The 23,491-nt window shown below is 50.9% G+C and overlaps 1 protein-coding gene across 4 annotated transcripts in view; it reads left to right on the forward strand.

The window, feature by feature from the left end:
* Positions 1 to 20,572, forward strand: part of ABLIM3 (actin binding LIM protein family member 3) — a 111,206-nt gene extending 90,634 nt beyond the window's left edge. The window contains exons 12-24 of one of the 4 annotated variants that reach the window (XM_041747682.1): positions 1,015 to 1,044; positions 1,525 to 1,654; positions 2,318 to 2,416; positions 3,867 to 3,914; positions 6,254 to 6,388; positions 7,856 to 7,920; positions 9,144 to 9,291; positions 10,510 to 10,539; positions 11,155 to 11,213; positions 12,001 to 12,061; positions 12,745 to 12,752; positions 13,300 to 13,380; positions 18,412 to 20,572. In XM_041747682.1, the coding sequence (XP_041603616.1) occupies positions 1,015 to 1,044; positions 1,525 to 1,654; positions 2,318 to 2,416; positions 3,867 to 3,914; positions 6,254 to 6,388; positions 7,856 to 7,920; positions 9,144 to 9,291; positions 10,510 to 10,539; positions 11,155 to 11,213; positions 12,001 to 12,061; positions 12,745 to 12,752; positions 13,300 to 13,380; positions 18,412 to 18,525 (1,008 nt within the window). In that variant the 3' untranslated portion in view covers positions 18,526 to 20,572. The remainder of the gene's footprint in view (positions 1 to 1,014; positions 1,045 to 1,524; positions 1,655 to 2,317; positions 2,417 to 3,866; positions 3,915 to 6,253; positions 6,389 to 7,855; positions 7,921 to 9,143; positions 9,292 to 10,509; positions 10,540 to 11,154; positions 11,214 to 12,000; positions 12,062 to 12,744; positions 12,753 to 13,299; positions 13,381 to 18,411) is intronic. The other 3 variants (XM_041747679.1, XM_041747680.1, XM_041747681.1) reach the window with 3 other exon arrangements.
* The last annotated feature ends 2,919 nt before the right edge of the window (positions 20,573 to 23,491 follow it).

Below are 23,491 nucleotides of genomic sequence, written 5' to 3' on the forward strand. Positions count from 1 at the left end.
TGGTTGCTGGACAAGTGTTCTCTGGAGAAGGCAAGAGGCTGTTACCCTGAAGGTCCTGGCAGTCTGTATCTCAGGCAACTCCTAACCCCATCCAAGGCCCCTGAGCTGAGATTGTTGATAGTAGGAGCCCTGGCCTAGGGAGCAGAGACCCAGGTTCCTGTCCCCACCCTACCACTGTCCCCTCCCTCTCTAAAGGAATGAAGGTTCATTTGGTTGGAGAGCCCAATGCTGAGACTCTCTGGGCTCTCGCCCCTGAAATGGACCAGGAAAAGGGGACCAAGTTGAGACTGATGCTCCTGAAGCCCAAAATGGCACACTAGGCCCACAGGCCAAAGCCAACTCCCAGATTTGTTTTGTTTCACTTGCAAAGGAACTTTTAAAAATGTAAATTAGTTGCCAACCTTTACTCATGGAGAGCTTTCACATAAGAACCTGGATTTCTAATTCATCTTGGAAACGCAAGGAGTGGTGTTAACGTTGGGCAGGTGTCCCAGGGGCTGAGCAGCCACTGCCCTCTGCAGATGGGATGTCCCCTCTCCAGCCTGCCACATGGACCACTGGGCCAGCTCCCATGTTGATGGCAGCAGCCTGGCCCTGGGTTGGCCCTTCATTTGGGTCCCCGGCCCTGCGACCCTGTACACTGTCCTCATGAACCACAGAGGGGTTATGAACTGGTAGAGGGACAGGGCAGGATCACGGAATGGCTCTGAGCTTGTGGTGGAGAAGCCTGGGTCCAGGTGAAGACCCTACCATGTTGGACCCGAGAGGCCCCAAGCCACCCCCCCCCCCCATTCCCTCTCTGGGCCATTTCGGGCTGGTAAATGGAGGGCATAGTCTCAGAGTTTCCTACTACCTGCCGGCACTGCTGGCTGCTAGGGTTCCAGCACACCAAGCACGGCTGCTGCCTGGGGAGGGAGGCCTGTCCTCCCCTGAGCTCCCTAACACCTCTTCCTCTCTCCCTCCTCTCTCTCCTTTGCTCCTTCCATGATGGCCTTCAAACTCTTCGCTTCTAAGTCGCTGGGAACATTATCTCCCTACTCCCAGGTAACTTAGCTGGTTCGGGGAGACCTCTTATACAATTGCATCCCTTTATGCTAGCTGAGAGGACCCCTGCTTTCACTCATCCCCAGCCCCCCAGGGTCCTCCATGACCAGGGCACAGACGAGAAACTTGGGAGCATGACCTGGAGGAAGTGGCTGTGGTATAAACAGTAGAGGATGTACGCTTTCTACCCAAAGGGAGCCACCTCCCTGATGCTCCGGTGATTCTTCACCAGGATTCCAGGCACCTGACCCACAGGTTCTAGTCAAGGGACTGTGAGTGATGGGTGAAGGCCCCCAGAATTGCCTGCAGCTTTCCTCAGGCTGTGCATGTAACCCAGGGAGGCTGTATTCAGAAGGGCAGCACCATGAATATTGGATCCTCAGCCCCCTAGAATCCTGGACTCCACATCCCTCCCCCACCTGCCTGCCAGAGTCTTGGGCTTATTTGCTGGCTTTTCTCATGGTCCACTTCTTCCCCCAGGACATCTACGAGAACCTGGACCTCCGACAGAGAAGGGCCTCTAGCCCAGGATACATCGACTCCCCCACCTACAGTCGGCAGGGCATGTCCCCCACCTTTTCCCGCTCACCTCACCACTACTACCGCTCTGGTAAGGAAGGGGGAACAACATAGTGGCTGGCTGTCGCCAGCTGCAGACACAGCACAGGGCTTCCCCCCAGGATCTCCATCACAGAACAGCCCCTGGAGCCCTGTGACACCCGATGACCAGTTGGGCCTGAGATGCCCCTGGCAGTGGGGGGAGAAGGGGCACATGGAGCTGAGAAGCACAGAAAGGTGGGTGGTAAGCTGCCAAGAGAGGAGAGTGGTAGGCAGCCCAGCAGCCCTGGCTGCAAGACTCCGCTATCCTGGTCCTTTGGCCTGCCCCATCTGGAGGGTAGAACCAGAGGACCAGAAACAGGCCCAGCCTTACCCCATCCAGTCAGGTCATCTGCAGCCACCTTGAGGCTAGAGGTGAAGCAGGTGCTTGGGTGAGGAAAGAAGCACCTGAGTGGGGTGGTGGGGAGCCAAGGGCAACAAAGACACCTTCCTGAAGCTCAGTCTGGTGGATTCTTTACAACCTACGAACTCTGACCTTGGGGTGAGGCCAGAAAAGAGGGTCAAGCCTGTTTCTGCAGATATGGTGCATGAGAGCACAGCCCCTCCCTACCATCCCCGCTGTCATCATGTCACTGCTGCCTCAACTGCCACTGCGTTAATGCCTGTTTTCTCTGTGCCTCTGTTCTCTCTGGGGACCACTGCCTGCGTGCTCCAGGGCCCGAGAGTGGCCGGAGCTCTCCATACCATAGCCAGTTAGATGTGAGGTCCTCCACTCCGACCTCTTACCAGGCTCCCAAGCACTTTCACATCCCAGGTAGGCTGCCAGCCCGGAATTCCTGGCATGGGTGCATGCTCCGTGGGGTCGCCGGGCGCCCCCCACCGGCAGCGAGGAGAAGCCGGTTCCTGGGGACCTTCCCTAACCAGTCTCCCACACTAACCCACCCTGCAGTCCCAGTCCCAATGGGCTAAAGCCCACCCACTTGACAGAGCCAGCCTTGATCAAGGCCACCAGGAAGCAGCCAGAGAAGTGCCTCGAATGTCTGAGGGCCGTGATGGGACGAGGCAGTAGCCATGCTGAAAGTCATGCACTTTTGCATCAAAACTCTTGGGACCGAGTCCCAATTCCACCACTAAGAAGCCTGTGACCTCAGGCCAGTTACTTAACTGCCCTGAGCCTTTCTGTTCTTCCCTCTGTAGAGCCAGGCACTGTTCTGGGTGCTGGGGATGCAAATACCCTCACACTAGCCCAGATCCTTCATGGTGTCTATACATGGGGAGAAAGTTAATAACTGGGTAAACAAACAAGTAATTTCAGGGAAATGGTATGTGCCATAAACATAATTAAACTGGGCATTGTGATAGAGTGACTGGGGTGGGGGAGGCTGGGCTAGGTAGGGTGGTCAGGAAGGGCTTCTTGGAGGGGGTGACATTGAGGCCAAAAAATGATTAGGAGCCAGCCGTGCAAAGATCCTAGGGAAAAACATCCTGGGCAGAGGACATAGCAAGTACAAAGGCCCTGAAACACTGAACTGGTAGCAGTCCAGCGTGGCTGGAAGTGGTGGTCAGGAGGGGGAGTGATAGGAGATAAGAGGAAGGCAGGGGCTAGGTGACATTATAGATGATTTAGACAGAGTCTTACCCTGAATTCAGCAGAACTGGTCCTGGAACCCCGTATCCCAACCCTGAGCTCAGGATTTTACTCCCCACTCGCTTCTCTCCAGGAGCTCATCCTGCTGTTTCATCTATACCTTTCTCAACCGCCCCAGAAAGGTCCCAATCTGTTTTTGAGGGAGTGGGAGGCCGGTCATGCTGAAGCGGGGCTGCAGCATTCTGGGGACTTCCGCGTGGAATGAGGCGTGGCCGCTGGGTGGAGGCAGGGGGCACCTTCCTGACCTGCCTGCATGGGGTCCTGCTGAGCACGCGCCGCCTCGTGCCTGCATGCCCACCATTCAAGCCCGAGCCCCTTCCCAGCACCGTCCAGAATCCATCCATTCCTCTCCCCTCACCTTTCTTAGAACCTCACGGGCTGAGGTTGGAAGTTGAGTTTGGAAGAGCACGTCCACCGGGGAAGGATGGTGGCCCTTCGGGGAAGATGCTGTCTCTCTTTCTGAGAACAGCTGACCAACTGCTGTCTCCTTTCCTCCTCCTCCTCCTCCTCCTCCTCCTCCTCCTCCTCCTCCTCCCCCTCCTCCCCCTCCTCCCTCTCTCTCCCTCTCTCTCTCTCTCTCTCCTCCCCCACCGTCCCTTCCTTGTCTGCCTGGCAGCTGGAGAAAGTAACATCTACCGGAAACCCCCGATCTACAAGCGGCATGGTACGGTCGGGACAGAGGGGGCGTGGCCAGGCAGGGGGCGGGGCCGTTAGCCCTCGTGCAGCTGGTCTACCGGGGCCACCAGGAGGGTGCAAGGCCACCAGGAGGGTGCAAGGCTGCGACTCGGGGCATTCTTGTTGGCTAACCCCCAATCACTTGAGGTGACACTGGGGAGGAGTTTGGTGTTACTTCAAAAAAGCAAGGAAGCCCTCGTGTCCCCTAAATGTTTTCCCACCTCCTTTCCAACCCCTCGTCCCTGCCATCCGATGTCCTAAGTTCCATGGGCAGAGCAACCCTGGTCAAATGCGTGTAGCCCTGGGAGCACTCCAAGCAGGGATACTCAAACTTTGATGGTCCTTAGACTTGTGTGGGATGCATAGGTTCCTGCACCCCACCCCAGACCTACTGAATCTCAAATTTTTGTTGGTAACCGTTTCTCCGGGTGATTTCAAACCCTGGTCTAGCTTGGAAACCACTGCTCTAAGCTATTCTCAGTCACAGTGTCCCGAGAGTAAATGAAGGCTTGGGGAGGAGATGTGGATGAGAAAGGAGCAGGGTTTTGATGAGGGTGACTTCATTCTTCCATTCATTTGTTCATTCATTCATTGATTCATTCAGTGTTTCTTCGAGAATGGTCTATGGAGCACCTGTACCTGAGAGACTTACTTGAAAAGCAGATGCTCTGGCCCTTCCTCCGCCTTAGACTTTCTTATTAGAAATACTGGGAGTGTGACCTAGGAATCTGCACTGTAACCGGCTTCATTCATGATTCCTACCTGCACTCCATATGAGAACCACCAAATCAGGCATCGCTGAGACCTCCTGTTCCTTCTCACAAATATGCACTGACAAGGCCTCAGCTGCCGAAGCACAGCCCTTGCACTGAGGATGCAGAGGTGTAACTGGTACCCTGTATCCCGCCCCCCACTGCCCCCCTCTATGCCTATAGGCTACCTGGGTAACAGAGGGGAGTACAGAATCAGAGAAGCACAGAAACAGGGGGTAGCAGCCTGATACTGGGATCTGAGCTCACTGAGCTGGTGGAGGGGCCATAGAAATATAAGTAATGACTCTGAGTGAAGACCTGACAATATAGACAAATGTCCTCAGTTTCAGAGGGGCCCAGGCTGGGGTCCAGGTATGTCCATGAGCACGTACATATATATGTGTGGCTATGGAGGACAAGCCACATACCCCAAGTGGCCACAGAAAGGCACCAGCCCTGACAAGGCCAGTTTGTCCAGGAAAAGCCTCTAGGTCTCAAAGCCCTCAGGACCATGTGGGATTTTCCAGGTGGGCTCTGAGGGGCAGCACCAGAGCAGGCTCAGGAGAAGCTTGGGGTGGAGGTAGATTGCATGGATAAGTGGGTACATGAAAAGACTGAATGAAAGCAGTCGGGGTGGGAGGGACTGCCTAGGACCCAAGTCTAAGAGAATCTGCAAGCTTTGGCAGCCAGTGCTGCTGGGGAGGGCCGACCCCAGGCCCCTCTGCTGCTCTGGCTGCACAGGGTGTGGGACTGTCCCTGTCTCTTCTCTCCTGAAAGACGTTCAGGGGCCTGCTTGTTTCCCCAGCCCTCTCTCGGCCCTAGTCAGTCTCTTGCCAGGTTTTGGGCCCTGCTAAACTCACTGCCCTGAGAGGTTCTGTGTCTGCAGTAGGTCTGATGGTCCATGTTGTAGAAGCCTGAAGCTGGGTGGCACCTGACCCAGCAGACCAATTTAGATATGCAGATAGTGAAACTGAGGCAGAGAGGGGCAAGATATGCCCAGTGTGACAGCTAAGTGGCAGAGCTGGGGCCAGAACCCAGCATTGTTGATTCTCTGTCCAGTGTTCCTTTCTTTGGGCCATATAGTCTCCCCAAGCAAGGTTTGGCATTTCAGTGCAAGGAGGAAGTTGATATGCCACCTGGCCCTCCTTGGCAATTCCCACCCTAAGTATGGCTCAAATCCAAAACAAGGCAGACTCTAAGGGCAAGGAATCACCTGGGGCCCATGTAGTCGTACTTGGAGGAGCCATGGCCATAGTGTTCACTTGGGGACAGACCTGGGAGTCCATGGAATGTGGTGGCAGGAGCCCTGCACTGAGGTCTGGTCCAAGTCTGGTCTACTTGCTTTGTGGTCTTCAGCAAGCCCCTTCCCCTCTCTGGTGTTCAGATTCCCAACTGTACCATGAAGGGCTTGAAAACGAGGGTTTTCTGGCTCTGATGCTCCGTGTCCCAAACCCTGGCCTCAAAGTCCCCTCACTCCCCTGGTCTGGAGTCTGGCTGAGAGGCAGGTAAAAAGTGTACAACACACTCTTCCAGGACACTCTGCTGCCCTGAAGCTCTCTCCTTGGGTCCTTTGCAGGTGATTTGTCAACAGCAACCAAAAGCAAAACCAGTGAAGACATCAGCCAGGCCTCCAAGTACAGTCCAGCCTACTCACCGGACCCCTACTATGCTGCAGAGTCTGAGTACTGGACCTACCACGGGTCCCCCAAAGGTAATGCACCCCACAAAGAGGCCCTGACCAGAGCTCTATCACCCATGCTGAGGACACAGGGTTAGGACGGCTGCCCACTCCTTCACACAGTCGTTCATTTATTCATTCAGCAAACATGTACTGAGGGCCAGCCTTGGGGCCTCGTGAGTCACTGGGAAGCAAAATAGACCAGATCCTTGCCCTTGTGGAGTAGACACAGGTTCCAGTTGGAGAGGGAGGTGATGTCCAGGAGGTGATACACAGGAGGGAGGAGATGAGGTCGGGGGCATGCTGTCCAGCCTGGGATGTGACGAAATCTCCTCAAAGCAGAGACTCAGCTGCCACAGGAGGAGTGGGAGAGAGGTAAGCCAGCAGAGTATAGAAACACATCTGCAAAGACCCCAGGTGGGAGGGCAGGTTTCCCTGGAGGAAATGAAGGACTGTCACCTTAATCTGGAGCCACAGAAGGAGAGAAGCAGGGGGTGGGGGTCAGGGGCTGAATTCCACGGGGCCTTGTGCACTGAGCCGAGGACTGGCTCTCTGCCCTAAACAGTAGGAAGCCATTGAAGGTGACAGGATCTGATGTGTGGATTTAAGAGACTACCTTGACTCTGGGTTGGAAAGCGGTTTGGAAGATAGGAAAGGGAGTTTGTGCGAGATGGAAGGCTCTCACGGGCCCCCTGGCAGGGGATCTTTGTGGTCCTCAGGGCCACTATCCCACCCAGTTGGGCATCTCAAGCTGTTCCTATCAAGCATGGGGATGCATTTTCATCAAGCTTCTTTCTGATTCGGCACACACTTTACTAATTGAATGTCCATTCAGAGCCAAACTTCACAGGAACTCAGAGATGGTCCCTTCCTTGCCCTCCAAAAATTCTCCAGTTGGAAAAGGAAATAAGACACAGCACAAATACAACCCAAAGTACAGTAATCCCTGAGAGATACATGTTGGGGGATGGAGGAGGGATCCTAGACCATTTCAATCATAAAATAACAAACCAAAAAAAGAAATCCGATTGGCTTAAGCCAAAACAAGGATTTTTCTGGGTCATGAGAGTGAGTTTTTGACACACAACTGCCGTCAACAGGGCTTGTCCTGTCCCTGGGGTGACTTCGTTCTCAGGTTGGCCCTGCCCTGGTCACGGCAAGATAAGCTCCAGCCTGGCTAGGCTTACACCTCGCCCTTGGCAGAAAGAGGAGTTCTCTCTCCCACCAGCAACAGAAGTCCCAGCACTGAGGCTCATTAGCCACTTGGGCAGTCAGTTTCACTTGCTCCCCATGCCCATGAATGGGAGGAGCTTCGGGGCCCCCAGCGAGGGGGGTTCACCAAAAGACATTCACTCAGAGTCACTCAGCTAGAAAGTGGTTTGGCCGAGAGGAAGCCCCCGCCTGTCGGGGCTCTGCGGCTCTGTGCCCCTCTGTGCCTCTGCCTGGCGCAGGCTCAGTGGGGAGCACATGCAGAAGCTGATCCTAGCTGTCTTTTGGCAGTGCCCCGAGCCAGAAGGTTCTCATCAGGAGGAGAGGAGGATGATTTTGACCGCAGCATGCACAAGGTGAGCAAGCTCCCCCCTGGACAAGGTACCTAGGCCGTATGTTCCTGCGCCTTTGTTCATTTGCTAGTGACAGAAACCAAAGTCAAACCCGTTTATGGTAGAAAAAAGAAACAGGTAGTTTTGCAGAACCAAAAGGTCAAACAGTAGGGGAAGTTTCAGGTATGGCTAGATCCAGCTGTTCGGCACATGGCCATAGGAAGGCTGTCTCTCTCTTATCCTGTGCTGGCTCCCCACCGCATTGGCCTTGTGCTTGGGAGCCTCTTCTCATGTAGTGGCAAGTGAGTGCCAGCAGCTTTCATGCACCGTTCATGGGAGTGGATAGTGATGCAGCCACCAGGGAGAACAGTTTGGGAATTCCTCAGAAAGTTAAGTACAGAACTACCCCCATGACCCAGCAATTCCACTCCTGGGTATTTACCCAGAAGAATTGAAAACTTGAATTCAAAGAAGGACATGTACATGCATCTTCATAGCAGCACTAGTCACAAGAGCCAAAAGGGGGAAGCGCCCGAATGTCCTTCAGTTTACAGACAGATAAGCAAAATGAAGTTCATCTGTACAATGGAATGTTAGACACAAAAAGGAATGAAAGACCGGGCACCGTGTGGACAGACCTGGAAAATACTCTGTTGAGTGAAAGAAGCCAGACAGGAAAGCCCACATGTTAGATGATTCCGTTTGTACAAGATGTATGGAATGGGTGAATCCAGACAGCCAGCCTGGGGAATACCCGGGGGGAGGGGGCGAGGAGGGGGGATGCCTACTACAGGGTCCAAGGTCTTTCATGTAGGGTGATAAAAACTGTTTGAAACCAAACAGAGGTGGTGGTTATACTAAATACCACTGAGGTGTTTACTCTAAAGTGGTTAATTACATGTTATGCGAATGTCACCTCCATAAAAAATGTTTTAAAAAAAGATGGGAGAGGCAACAACAGTGCCAAGAGACACCCTCACTGGCCCGGCTCGAACCCTCTGCCCACCTGCCGTCAGCCAGGCCTGCTTTCGGTGCCCTCTACCAGAGCCACCTCCCCCTCCCCAGGCCACATGACCACTTGAGGAAGGGAGACAAAGTCCCAAAGGGAACTATGAGGCTGCAGGGAGGGAGGGACACTGGGAAGGTTCACCAGAATCTTGCCACCCTGTCCTTTGTCCCCAGCCTGTCCCATCTCAGTGTTCTCTGCTTCCTTCTGACTTTCCATCTTGCTCCTCCCCCCTGCCCAGCTCCAGAGTGGGATTGGCCGGCTGATTCTGAAGGAGGAGATGAAGGCCCGGTCCAGCTCCTATGCGGATCCTTGGACCCCACCCCGGAGCTCCACCAGCAGCCGGGAGGCCCTGCACACTGCTGGCTATGATATGTCCCTCAATGGCTGTAAGCACCACTGTGGAAGTCCGCTGGGGTGGGGACACTTCCTGCCAACTCCCTCAAAGAATCTGAACTCTTCTGGCCTTGCCTGGGTGTAGAATATGGACTTAGTGAATACGGACTTAGTGCTGTATGGGGCACAAAGTAAGACCATACTCTGCCCTGAGTGGTCACTTTCTTCTTTGAAAGCTGTGACTTTTAGTCAGATTCAATGTAAAGAAAAATGTCTTCTAATACCCTGAATGGCTCGAAGATTTAAAGGACTGCCTCTTGTGGTAGTGAGCCTCCCATAATAGGAGGCAAACAAGCAGACACTGGGTGCAAGCACTCTGCCCAGAGATGATCCTCTCATTGTAAGCTCCTCCCTGTTCCTGGACAAACACATGCTTCCCTCCCTTTCTTACCCCTGTGGCAGTCAGTTCTGCTGGAAATCCTATCTCAACTCAATAATTGATGGATGATCCTCTGTGCCAGGCACTTGTAAATACATTCTCACTCTCGGTCCTCACCAAGACTGGCAGTGTAGAGGGATTATTATCGCCCCACTATGTAGAGGAGAGTTCAGAGCTTCCTAGTTGCCCAAGATCAATAAGCTGGTAAATGACAGAACCAGGATCAGGCCCAAGTCAGAGGGACTCCAGGCCATAAGCTGTTCTATCCTGCACCTTGACTTTAGATGAGATTGAAGATGTTGGTGGTAGTAAAGATGATAAAGCCAATTTTATTGAGTGTTTTGTATGTTGCCAGGCACTGTGCTAATAGTACCTTATGGTATTATAAGTCACATATTCCTCACAATAACCCTATAAAGGAGACACGATCCCTCTGCATTTTGCAATGAGGAAACCAAAGCATGATTAAGTAACTTCAAGCAGTTAAAACATCTAATGCAGAGCCAGGATAAATTGATGAGCCTGTTTCCCTGTCTGACCACGTAGGGGCACTGTTTTCAGCCCCCGGCTCTGGGCTCTGTGCAGTGCACCAAAGCTGCTCAAAATCCAGTTCTTTCAATGGCATCTGTGCGGCAAATGTCACAGAGCACCCGCTTGGCAGCAGGTGCTAGGCGGGAGAGAGAGGATGCGGCGCGGCACAGCCGCTGGAAACTGAGCAGAGAAGGAAGGAGTGAAGAACGCCCCTCCTCCCCACCAGCTCGGGTAGCCCAGGAATGGGAGCCATGTCTGTCTGTCCCCATGAACACTGATCTCTGGCTCTTCTCTCTTGCAGCCCCTCGGTCCCACTACCTGGCTGACAGCGGTATGTCCTGCCTGCCCTCCCTTCATCCTGTCGTGTCCTGGGAGAGCCAGAGCCGAGTTGGTTGCAGGTCCCCCGTGGCTGTAATGTCCTAGCACAGTCCCCATCTCAAATCGTCCACCCCACTGTCTTTGTCAGGTGGAGGCCTCAGCTATTGGTTCTGAGACCAGGGTTGCCACGCCCAATAGTTCCCAGAGAGAGAGAAAGAATGTGTGTCTCTTCCACTGATGTGAGAGCCTGTCTGTCTGGGCTTTGAGATCAACTCCAAATCCAGGGCCTCTATCCAATGCCACCTGTAGCCACCTGTAGTAAATACGATAAAGCCAGTTTTAGGGCTTTATGGGGACACAGGGGTTCACCATAGGAGGATAGATGTGCACAGGGTGAGGCCAGAAGACTGTGCATGTGGCCTTTGGGTGAGCCTGGAGTTCTGTCCGGGCGAGACCCTGAGATTGTCAGCTGCATGTCTGCAGAGCACAGCGAGGAGCTGGTGGCCTCAGCCCCTTCCCACTTCCCATGGGATTGGGAAACAATATTGGCCATTTGCAGCCAGGTTGCTTCTGGGAGAGGGACCCCTGGCTTGGGGCTCCTGGTAATTGTTTGGCTGTTTCTTTTCAGACCCCCTCATCTCCAAATCTGCCTCCCTGCCTGCCTACCGAAGGAACGGGCTACACAGGGTAAAAGAGAGTCCGTGCTGGGACATTGCCCCCAAGATGTTAACAATTCCAGCATTAGCTCCACACACTCAGAGCCTGGACATGACATTTGGCATGCAACAGATATTTATTGAAAGCTTTTTATATACGCCGGGTACTTGGAATACATCAGTGACCCCTGCCCCTTGGAGCTTAGATCCTTGTAGAGAGAAACAGAAAGCAAGTAGTAAATAGTATGCAAGTCAAACTGTAGAGAATGTAGGAAACCTTGCTAGGGGAGGAAAGGAAAATGTTGAGAAGGATAAGGGGGATAGGGAGTTTAGTTTAAAATTGCAACTTGCAATTTTATTTTTTTAAGATTTTTTTTATTTGAGAGAGAGAGCACATGAGCAGGGAGGAGGGGCAGAGAGAGAGGGAGAAGCAGACAACATGGGGCTCGATCCCAGGACTCTTTAGATCATGACCTGAGCCAAAGGCAGACACTTAACCAACTAAGCCATTCAGATGCCCTTTGCAATTTTAAATAGAGCGGCCAGGGCAGATTTCATAGGGAAAGTGGTGTTAGAGCAACAAAAGAAAGTATGACATATAGTTCACCAAGAAATGAATATTTATCAAGTGTCTACTACATGCCACTCCTAGGACCAGGGATGTAGCCATGAGTTAAGTACCCCCAACTTGAAACTGAGTCTTCTCTAAGAGGGCCCATGTCCCACCCACCCTGGGCCATTTTCGGGAGATGGGGGAGTGCCTCCCGGAGGCAGCTGTGAGCTTGCTCAGGCCAGCCCTGGCTCTGTCTCCCCTGCAGACACCCAGCGCAGACCTCTTCCACTATGACAGCATGAACGCCGTCAACTGGGGCATGCGAGGTGAGTGCCAGCCTCCCCTGGGAGCACAGCAGCTTTGGATGCACAACTGTGGTTTGACCTTCCACAAATGATTGCTACAGATTCAGGCCCCATGCTGGGCTCTGTCCAAACCCCGAATTCCCACACTCCCTTTTACTTCCCATTCCCTCCCTTTCCCCCTCCCTTCCCTCATCCTCTCAAGTCCCTGGCCTTGGGTGATCTCCAGGCCATCTGTCCCATCTGGGTTCCCAGAGCCATTGCAGAGTTGTACTGCTGAGCTAGAGTTGCCTGCCAGCTCCGGGTGGAGGGAAACACTCAGAGCCAAATGCACATTGTTCCCAGCAAACGTTCCATGAGCTTCACGCTCTCCTGCCGGCCTCCACCAACTCTTACAAGCAGGCTCAGGCAGGAGGACAAGCTCTCATCAAAACCCTTCCAGATTTCTCTGGAAGATGGAGGATCTTGACCAAGTGCTTCACAATCTCAGATTCTTCTCCTTTCTAATTATCTCAAAAGTCATTTTTCATCTAAAACCATATCTCTGGATCAGCCCAACCCCTATCTCCAGCCATCCACTGTGCCCATACCAGCCTTGATTTGGGGTGAATCCAACAAGGACAGAGTCTCTAAGACAGAGGTTAGCATAGTAATGCAAAGCAGAAACCAATGTGTTTCCATTTTGTGTGTCTCTTTTCTCTCTACAGAGTACAAGGTAAAGCAGATACAGAGACCCTAGGGGTCTCCAAGACCCTGGATACGGCTACTTTGGGAACCAGCAGGGAGATGACAGCACCATCTACTCAAGGAAGGGAATATTGAATAAATAACCTCAAGGGTCCTCTTAAGACCAGCATCTCCAGTCCCTCCTTGGCCTACTTTCCCTGAATCCTGCCTTATGTTTCTTGCCCACTAAAATCAGACGATTCCCCATGAGCCGTGGAGACTTTCTGGAGGCCTGCCAGTCACCCAACATTAGACATTTGCAATTAGGAGGCTTTGTGCTACATTAATGTCAAATGCCACCAAGCTTATCCCTAGCAGTATTAGAGGACTCAGATTTTATCTTTGGGGAGAAGGTGCATTGAGGCTGCCAGGCAACCTCAAAGGAAACAGACCTAGCCCTTCCTCCAGACTTTGATCTCTCTCCCTGTATGAGGAGAGGAGGGAGCCCAGAAACGAAATTGGCTGGAGGGACAGGCCCACCACCTTCAGCCAACCTGGAACCCCACCACCTACCCACCCCCATCCTCTCTCCTTAGATCTACCCTTATGAGCTGCTGCTGGTGACCACAAGAGGAAGAAATCGGTTGCCCAAGGATGTGGACCGGACACGTTTAGAGGTGAGTATAGAGAACGGAGGAGGAGGCTTTGGGTTCGAAGAGATGCCAGAAGTTGCCGATGTAACCCAGCTCAGGATGACAGGCAGAATAAAGAGCTTTAAGGTCACATAGCTTGTTGAAAAAGCAGAGACACCAACCTGGTTTCTTTAGACTAGGACCAAATGTTCTGTGCTGCCTTCTCAATTTGATTAGCATCTGTGGTTCACAGCTACAGTTGTCCCCACCTGATGCTTCTGTAGGCTTAAGACAAGAGCTAGATTGGTCCCTGCCCACAGGGGCCTGCAGTCTGGTTGATAAGAAGAAACACAGCACTGTTTTGTGCAGGATGGTCCAGAAAAGCAGTGTTCCTCATGGGGAGCGTGGGGGCAATCACGCAGTGATTGCAGAAGGCAATCAGGCAGTGTGCAGAAGGCAAAAGCAGAAGGTAGTTTTGCATCAGACTCCAGGCCCAGCCCTGGGCCTGCCATCCCCAGCTTGATCAAGTGACAACCTCTCCAAACCTTAGTTTTTTCCCCTGTGGAGTCAGGTGATTGTAGTGCTTCCCTCAAGGTGCCAACTGGAGTAAATGAGTCGCTACACACAGAGCCCTTGGCACAGAGTCTGGCAGTGTCCTGGGTGCATAGACTCTGAAGGAGCAGGTTTGTTGTTGTTGTTGTTTTTTTAAGATTTTATTTATTTATTAGAAACAGAGAGAGAGGGGATCCCTGGGTGGCTCAGCAGTTTAGCGCCTGCCTTTGGCCCAGGGCGTGATCCTGGAGTCCCAGGATCGGGTCCTGTGTCAGGCTCCTGGCATGGAGCCTGCCTGTGTCTCTGCCTCTCTCTCTCTCTCTCTCTCTCACACACACAAATAAATAAATAAATATTTTAAAAAAAAATAAAGAAAGAAAGAAACAGAGAGGCCAAGACACAGGCAGAGGGAGAAGCAGGCTCCATGCAGGGAGCCTGACATGGGACTCCATCCTGAGCCTCCAGGATCACGCCCTGGGCCGAAGGTGGCACTAAACCCCTAAGCCATCGGGGCTGCCCTGAAGGAGCAGGTTTGGATGGATGGAGAGGGGGAAGAGAACATCATGATTAGTGCAACAGCATTCCTACAGCGAAGAGGCAGGCCTGAGCATGGCATCTGCATTCCCCCACCTTTGGCCTGGAGTTCTAGTCCCTGGGCCCCTGATCCCAGAGCACACTCTGCCCTTTCTACAGTGCTTCTCCCTGCCTCCCCCTCTCTTAGAATGCCCTTCCCATCTTGCCAGCCTCCTCACTCCTCAGGGCCCCCCTGTAGTGATGCCTGTGTCTCAGAGCGCCCCAGACCCTCCCAGGATGTGTCCCTCACCCCTCCTCCAGCCTCCCCCAGCCCTGTGTCCAGAGTGGAGATCAAGTACCTCTCCTCCTTCCTTTGTATCAGAGCACCCAGCTATCCGTTTCCTCTATCTGACTTAGTCAGTCCTCTACCAGAAGACCAGAACCACAGGAAGTTTGGAAAATGTTTGTGGAATCAAATGCGGGCTTCTAGGAGAGGAGGTTCGGCACCCCGTGGGATGAGCATATCAACCACCCTTCACCTGACTGCTGAGAATTCGCCCAGAATAAAGGGTGGGGCAGAGGGAGGGGGATGCGAGCTAGCCAGGAGGCTCTGTGAGTCCTTCCAGCTGTAGCAAGCTGGGCCAGCAGCCCGGAGAGGGGGATTATCCCCGTGTTTGTAACCAGGGCTCCTTCTCTGTGGAGCGGGCAGTGGCCACGGGTGCTGAAGGGGACAGCTCCCAGGGCAGCTCTGCGGAGCCAGCGTGAAGGGGTGGCCGGCTGGTTCATCCCGGAGGACCAGTTGCCCTCTTACATCCTCCAGGACACCCAGAAGCTCTGACCAGAGAAGCATATCCTGCCCTAAGAATCAGAAGCTTCTTAAAAATACCAATACTGTGCCCCAGCCCGGACCAACTAAGTCGCAATCTAGGGAAGGAGCTCAGGCATTGGTATTTTTCAGAGGCTCCCGGGGATGTCTAACTATGGAGTCTGAGCTCAGACCGCAGGGCTACAAACACTGCCCTAGCCCCCTGCACCAGTTTAAAGAGAGGACTGAAGAGCTCCTCAAGGACCTCAGAGTGTAGATTGTCACTCACCCAAAAAATATTTATTGAAAGTCTATTATATAGACCAGATCCTGCTCTACCTAGGACAGGTATGCAGTGTATCAGTGAACAAAACAAAGACCCCTGCCCTCTGGGAGCCGGCATTGTCACTTGAGGAGACGACTCTAAATGACAGAAACAATAAATAAGTGACCTAGAACATGGGAACAAGATTGAGGGAAGAAGTAAAAGGAGAGCAGAGAATTGGGGGTTAGAGGAAGAGGTAAGTTGCAGTATTAAATAGGGTGGTCAGACTAGATCTCACTGCATACGTGACATCCAAACAAAGACTCAGGAGAGGGAGCTAGCCATACTTATGTAAGGAGGGAGGGCATCCCAGCAGAGGGAACAGCCACTCCCAAGGCCCTAACACAGGTGAGAACAGCAAGTGGTGAGTGTGGCTGGGTGGCACGAGCACAGGTAAGAGAATGAGAAGGAAATGAAATCGAAGGAAAGGAAGACCAGACCCCACTATGTGACAGACACAGAAAGATATCGTTTCAGTGGTGAGAGTGACCAGCAACTGAGTGCTTCCCTGGTGCAGGCTGCCACCCATGACCTGTACTATCTCAGTCACCATCACTATCCAGGAGGTAGGTACTAGGATGCTCCCACTTTCCAGAAGAGGAAATCAAGCTCAGAGGGGTAAAATAACTTGTCCAAGGTCACACACCCACATCTGCCTGACTCTAAAACCCATGCTCTTAACTTTTATGCTTCAAAGTCTGTGGAGAATGTGAAAGGGACAGGGCTGGCATTAGGTGCTCTGAGAACTCGCAAGAGAAAAGAGACTCCAGCTGGCCCTTCACAGAGGGAGATCAGAAGAGCCTCAGTCTCCTCCAGGCTGTTCTATGGTGGACACAGCACTCAAGTTGAGTCAGCCAACTTTTATTAGTTTTATCAAAACTCATAGAAAAGATTTTGAGGCACAGCAAAGAATATGAGCTAGACAATCAAGAGTAAGCGTCCCCCTCCAACAACAAAAAAGAACAGATGAGATGACAGGTCCCCTCAGCCTTCACCATGGAAAGAACTGAGAAGAGAACTCCCCCATATCCGCAGCATTTTTCAGCCCACCCTTGAGTGTGAGTGAGACAAATATAGGCAAGTCGACAGCAGGGACAAAAGAAGGGACCGTCTGGCCTGGCAGAGACTGATGGGGTCCAACAACCAAATGTGATATGTGGATGCTGTTTGAAGCCTTCTTCAAACAGCAAAACTGTAAAGATATTCTTGAGACCACTAGGGGAATTTTATTATGAGCAGGTATTAGGTAATTGCGAGGAACTCTTGTCAATTGTTTTTAGGTTTGCTCATGCCATCAAGGATACCTAAGAAAATATCCAATATGTTTTGCTATCTCTGGGGGAGATGCATGCTGCAGTAGAGAGGCATGAATCGATATAATGCCAATGGTGTGCTTTAAAATACTTCAGCAAAACAAAATAGGTGAAGCAAATGCGACAAACTCTTGATACCTATTGAATCTGGGTAATGGGCATGGGTATACCTTGTGCTATTTTCTTCCCTTTGAGTATTTTTGAAATGTTTCATAACAGAAAGACTTATTTATGGATGTTTAATGGGATTGGCCAAGGGAGCAGCAGGAGTGCACTGTGTTTGGTCTCAGCTCTGCTACTTACCCTGACTTCCTCCCTCCCTCCCTCTTGGTCAAGTTAGTCATTTTAACTGTTTGACTTTGATTTTCTCCTCTTTCAATCAGATAGAAATAATTTCTGGTTTTCAGAGTGGTTGGAAGGATTCAGTGAGAAAAATAGGGGCAACTGTACAGTTGCAGAGTATAGGGCATAACAGAAATGCAATGCAAGGAATTGCTGGTGTTATTAAATACTGTTAGGTATTGAAAAGTCAGCTCAAAGCCATCAGCAACCAATAATATCTATCCAAAATATCAAAGTTACCTTTGCTTCAAGATATGGAAATGTGGCCAAAAGATTAGACCACATCGGCCAGAGAACTGGCTAATTACTGTATGGCTGTATAAGTAATTCTTAGTGAATCTCCTTTAGTATTCAATTATCTAACATGATTGCTACCAACAGGTCATCTCAGTGATTCCAGTAGGTTTTCAGGCATGATATATGCCCTATACATCTCTTTTCAAACATAATTTAAAATTTTATTTTGAAAAAGTTTAGACCTGGAGAAAAGTTGCAAGAAGAGTAAAATGAACATCCTTCTGAACTTTCACCTAAATGCACCAATTATTAACATTTTGCCACTTTTCAGGGGCCATATATTTCTAAAACTTTTTACTATGTACCAACTTTCAAGGCTGCTTGGAAGGGCAACAGGGAGGGCAAGCAGAAAGGAGGGGGGAAACCTGCCAAGAAATGCAGAACAAGGTTTCACTACATGGCATATTTAAGATAGGAAAGGACAGTTCAGTAGGTGGAGAAATATGAACAGCAGTTTTTTTCATTGACTGGCCTGAGAAACAGCCTTCCAGGTCACCTGTAAAAATACCAATAAGGAGAGATGTACCTAAAATCTTGGACACACTCCCTTTTACTCCCAAAAGAAGGAGGGATAGCATGAGTCCCAACACACTCTGGGGCACAGGATGCAAGGAGCAGGATGCAGGCAGGTGAGGTCAGCCAGGATGCATCGAGAGGCACTTAGGTGAAGCAGAATTCCCACCTGAGTGGCACAGGTGAGGGTTCTCCAGACCAGCTCCGGAGGCCCCACGGAGGAAACATTCATGCACAGCCTTCCATTCAACAACTCCTCACCCCCCACTCCCCAGCGCTGCGAGGCACAGCACACTCAGGGAAACCCACAGGGTCCGCTTCTGCGTGCGCCTGCGTGCGCCTGCGTGCGCCTGCCCCCAGCCTCCACCTGTCGTCCTCAAGCTGTTCCCTCTCTGTCCCCTCCACGCTCCTTTCAGCGCCACCTGTCCCAGGAAGAGTTCTACCAAGTGTTTGGCATGACCATCTCTGAGTTTGACCGGCTGGCCCTCTGGAAGAGGAATGAACTGAAGAAGCAAGCCCGGCTGTTCTAGGCAGAGGCTCTATAAATATATATGCATTTATATAAAGATATATGTAAAATCTCTATACTGAAGCTCGGTATAATCCTCTCTTGTGTAATGGGACACACTGCCTGCCATGAGACTTGCTTTTCTGTACTGTCAGGCAAGCCCACGTCATCGAGATATTTTTATGCTCCTTACTGTCTCTTTTCTAAGTGCTCTGGGGTTTGGGAAGGGATTTGAGGGGACTCCCATTGTTTTACTGGGGATCCTTTTTATACCGAAACATCTGTCCCAACCTGAGTCCCCCAAGGTCCAACTCTTTCCTAAAGGAGGTGCCTGAAGAAGTCTCTCTTCTTTCTGCTTCTTGGCTCTTTCCCCAGTTTCCAGGGTGGATGCTGACCATGCAGTTTTCACACCTTACTGGCCCCGGAGGGGCCCTCCCAGTGGGAGGATCCACAGCAAACTCCCAAAGTCACTGAGCACCTCTGAGAGCCCATGAGGAATTTTCTCATCTCCCCCAGTTAGGAGTTCGGTGCTCTCTGAGGGTTAGACACTTCGCAGTGTGGGCTCCAATCCACTCGATAGAGCAGCAAACAAGTGGCTAGGGCCTTGGCCTCTCTGCAGCCCCTCAGTCCTCCTTCTGCCCTTGATTCTAACCTCTCCCTTGTCCACGTCTCATGGTAGAGAAAGAAGAGGCACTTCCCTTCCCTCTGCCACTTCCAACTGGCCCCTTTTCCTGGCCCCAACGTGGAGACGAGGGAAGGCGTGGGAGCTGGCAGCAGGAGCCAGAGCAGGGCACCTGTTAGAATTGGAGCTGCAGGACCTCTTGGGATTGTCCTCTCACCCTCAGTGCTCCCAGCACTTCCTGAACCCCCACCCCCACCTTTGGAGGAGAGGCCCATTATTACAGCCTATATTCTTCAGCCTTACTACAATCTATGTGCCTGACAACTCAACACACCACAGGGCTAACGTTCCCATCATATCTCCAACAGAACAACTAGACAGACAACCTCTAACACCCCTCTAAACATCATACAGGCCATGTCCCAGAGAAAGCTTCCTGATCTACACCTGCTGGTCCGTGGGCTAGAAGGGCAACTGAAGCAGCCCCCACCCAGTCACTGGGTCCCACTGCAAAGTTGGCCATGTTTCATAGGTGAAATCTTTGGAAGAATGGCTGCTTACGGAATTCCAAAATGAAGCATTGGCCAACACTGCTCATGATAACCCTGGATTTTCCCAGTGGCTGCCTTTCCTGCCCTCTTGCCTTCTTGAACAAGGATGAAAGCATAACACTAACTTCTCTCCTCCCTTCCCCAAACCTTTGACACACACACATCCCCCCCATTGGTGATGTTTGGTGGGGTCTGTTCCTTCTTGGAGATGGCTTGATTTGGGTCATTTTGAGGTCACAGAGGGAAGATGAAGAAGTGGAAAAAACCATTATGACTCTCAAGAGGCTGATGATGTGACATGGTATATATAGAACCGGCTTCAATTCAGCAAACTCTCACTGAGCACCTGCTGATGCTGAGCACCTGCTGTATACTGAGCACTGAATGGGGGAGGGAGATGGGAGCACTGAGATGATCAACATGGTATCTGGGCTGGGGGGCAGGCCTGCTAACAATGGGTGTCGTCAGGCATGGACTCACATGTGATGGATGTAAGGCAGGAAGTGATGGGAGACGGCATGAGAATGTGTTTGTGGAATTACAGAGAAAGCAGATGCAAGTTGGTGCAGACCAAGGAATGCGTTCTGGAAGAGACTGCACTTGAGCAAAGTTTAGGAAGGATCTTTGTAAACAGAGAGGAGACTGTAACTTGAAAGGGTGATAGGATGAGGGGCCAGAAGGAGGTCTATTATACTCTCATTTAAAACATCAACCCTCTGCAACTCTCTTTTTGGCCAGCATCTTTCAACTGTCCTGACCCTTTAGAAATGTCCCCAGCCAGACACAATCATTGAAACTGCCTCATTATCACTGGTTGAGAACTTGGCAAGATGAAGGGCTTTTGTTATTGTTGTTGGGTATTTTTGTTTCCCATAAAAGCACATAATTTCAACCCAGACCTGTGTCCTTCTGTTGTTTCTGGTGTGAGTGGAAATACGTGATAGGGGAAGAGGCTAAACCGTGCACATTTTCCAAAATAAAAGAGTCTAGAAGGCAGCTCTCTCTTGGCCTCAGTTTCTCCTTCTGTAAATTAAGAAGATTTGACAAGGGAAGCATCACCCAGGTTATTTCCTGCAGAACATAGGGTTCCGCGAGATGGTGGAGAATATTCCAACAAATATGGTCGTGTGATCCAAAAACTAACAATAATAACAATAGTTCATTATTAAGTACTGATAGTGTACCAAGTTCTACACTGAAGACTTTGCACCCACCATGCCTTGTCAGCCTCTGTAACAACCTAAGAGGGAGGAAATAAGAATAATTATATCTCACAGATGAGAAAACAGCTTTCAAGAGGACTTATAATTACCGTGGTGGAGCGAGAAGCCACTTCCAGGCTGTTTGGGCTTAGAGACACCAGCTTAGCCCCTCTCAGCAGTCAGGATGCTTTCAGCTGCAAGTAAGAAGTGCCTTCTTAAAAGTGACTTAAACAATGAGAGTCCATATAATCCTGCACAACTGGAGATCCAGGTGCAGGCTAATCAACTCAGTTCGATGATGCTGTTGGAGGCCCAGGTTCTCTGCATCTCTCCACTCCACCAACCTCAGTAGAGTGGCTTTTATCCCTAGATATGACCCCTTTTGTTCACAAAAGGCAGCTGTGGCTCCAGGTATCATGTCTTCACCCAACCACATAAAAAAAAAAAAAAAGGAAAGAAATTTCCCTTTATGTGTCTCTTTTGATCAGAAAACTATCCCAGACATCCTCAGTAGACTTCCCAGGTCCCTGTGGCAGAATTAGGGACTAGATTCATGCCCTTGCTACAAAGAAGGCTGGAACGTTGAGTACTTGGCATTTTGAACCTCGATAGTGGTGGCAAGTGCTGTGCTGAGAAAGGAAAGCCTTCTGGAAAAGTGAATCACATTGTCCCTGCCACAGCCACTGTCCCTCCCCTTAGAGACCCCACCATGCACATTGCCAAAAGTCCCACAAAGCCTTGCAGGACCTTTGTGTAATTCAATGTTTCATAAACTAATTTGACATAATTTGACATAACTCATTTGACATAACTAATTTGACATAAGAAATGTTAGACTTACTGTATTTCCTATTTCTATCCTAAGATAAACACTTATCTCACTCTTGACATCTCTGAAGATGGGATGTGGCTTAAAGGTATCTCCTTTCCTGACCTCTCATCAAATGATTTTTCTAAGAATCATCCCCACCACACCCCTCCAGACAGGTAACTCAAATATGCAACAGGACACTAAAGAATGCTCTTTTGTCCCTGCCTGCACACACACTCAGGGAAAACTGAGCATCTGCTGGGAGGTAGGAGCACTAAGATTCAACAGTGTGTAAGGCAGAGCTCTCAGCTCTGGTGGAGAGGAGGGAACACATTGTAAGTAAGTAACAGAGAAAGAGAGGACACAAAAAGATAACTGCCGCACAGACAACAGAGTACCCGAGAGAGGAGCAGCAAAGAACTCGCTTCACATACTCACTGAAGGATGAAAACAAAGTATGCAAGGGGAAAGTAGGGGTGACAGCACTCTAAGCACAGAGACAGCATGTGCAAAGGCACTGAGGTTGGTGAAAGTTTGATGTATTTGAGGAACTAGATGTTCCAGTGAAGGTAGAAAGGAATGAGTGAGGGGGAGAATGAGATTAGAGAGGGGAGGGCCCAGGTGGCTCAGTTGGTTAAGTGTCCAACTCTTGATTTCAGCTCAGGTCTTAATCTCAGGGTCATGAGATCAAGCCCCTCATTGGGCTCCATACTGGGCATAAAGCCTACTTTAAAAAAAGAAGAAGAGGAGGAGGGGAAGGCAGGCAGGGAGCAGAACATGCCAGGAGACTGAATGCCTCTCATTCATTCAGGTTTGGTGGACACTGTCTGGCTTGCACTGTGGTTGTAAACCTACTAGGTGCAGAGGAGCCTTGTTACTTGGAATGCAGGCCCCTACCAGTACCATGGGAGTCACCTTCAGAGCTTGTTAGAAATGCTGAATCTCAGGCCGCTTCCCTGACCTCCTCGGTCCACATCTGTATTTTAATAAGACTGCCAGGTGACTGACACACATAGTGAGGTTAGAGAAGCGCTGCTCTAAACCATCGTCCTTTTATGGACAAACGCCAACACATTTGTGCCAGCCTTTCTGAAGTTCCAGAAGGGAACTTTTCTCCATGCACATGACGTTTTTGAACACTGGGGGGCAACCTTACATTAAAGCAGAACATGGTGGGGGGGGGGCGCGAAAGCGTAAAAATCACAGAATGTGAGAGCTTGAAGTCAATACAATGGCCGCATTTTGCAGCCACAGCAACAGGCCCACTGAGCATCTGGACAGAGCAGGACAAGCAGCCCGGTCACCTGCAACTGGAGCCCGTCATCCTCACCAGGCACCTGGAGCAGAAACGTGGGCCTAGCTGTGGAAGGTGTCAGCAGCTGCAGCTGGCCCTGAACAGAGCCAACCGTGGAGAAGGAGGGCTTGAAATTCAAGGAGAGGAAAGCACTGCTAAAATTCAGAGTAATTAACATCACAGAACTGCGCCATCTCCGTGAAAACCCCACATGGAATTAACTTTTTTTATTATTATTATTCCTGAGAGACACAGAGAAGCGGAGACATAGAGGAAGAAGCAGGTTCCTCACAAGGAGCCCGATGTGGCACTCGATCCCCAGACTGGGATCATGCCCTGAGTCAAAGGCAGACACTCAACCGCTGAGTCACCCAGGCATCCCTGGAATTAACTTTTATTTTATTTTATTTTATTTTATTTTATTTTAAAGATTTTATTTATTTATTCATGAGAGACACAGAGAGAGAGAGAGGCAGAGACACAGGCAGAGGGAGAGGCAGGCTCCATG

The sequence above is a fragment of the Vulpes lagopus genome, chromosome 3 (genome assembly GCF_018345385.1).
Source record: "Vulpes lagopus strain Blue_001 chromosome 3, ASM1834538v1, whole genome shotgun sequence".
NCBI lineage: Eukaryota > Metazoa > Chordata > Mammalia > Carnivora > Canidae > Vulpes > Vulpes lagopus.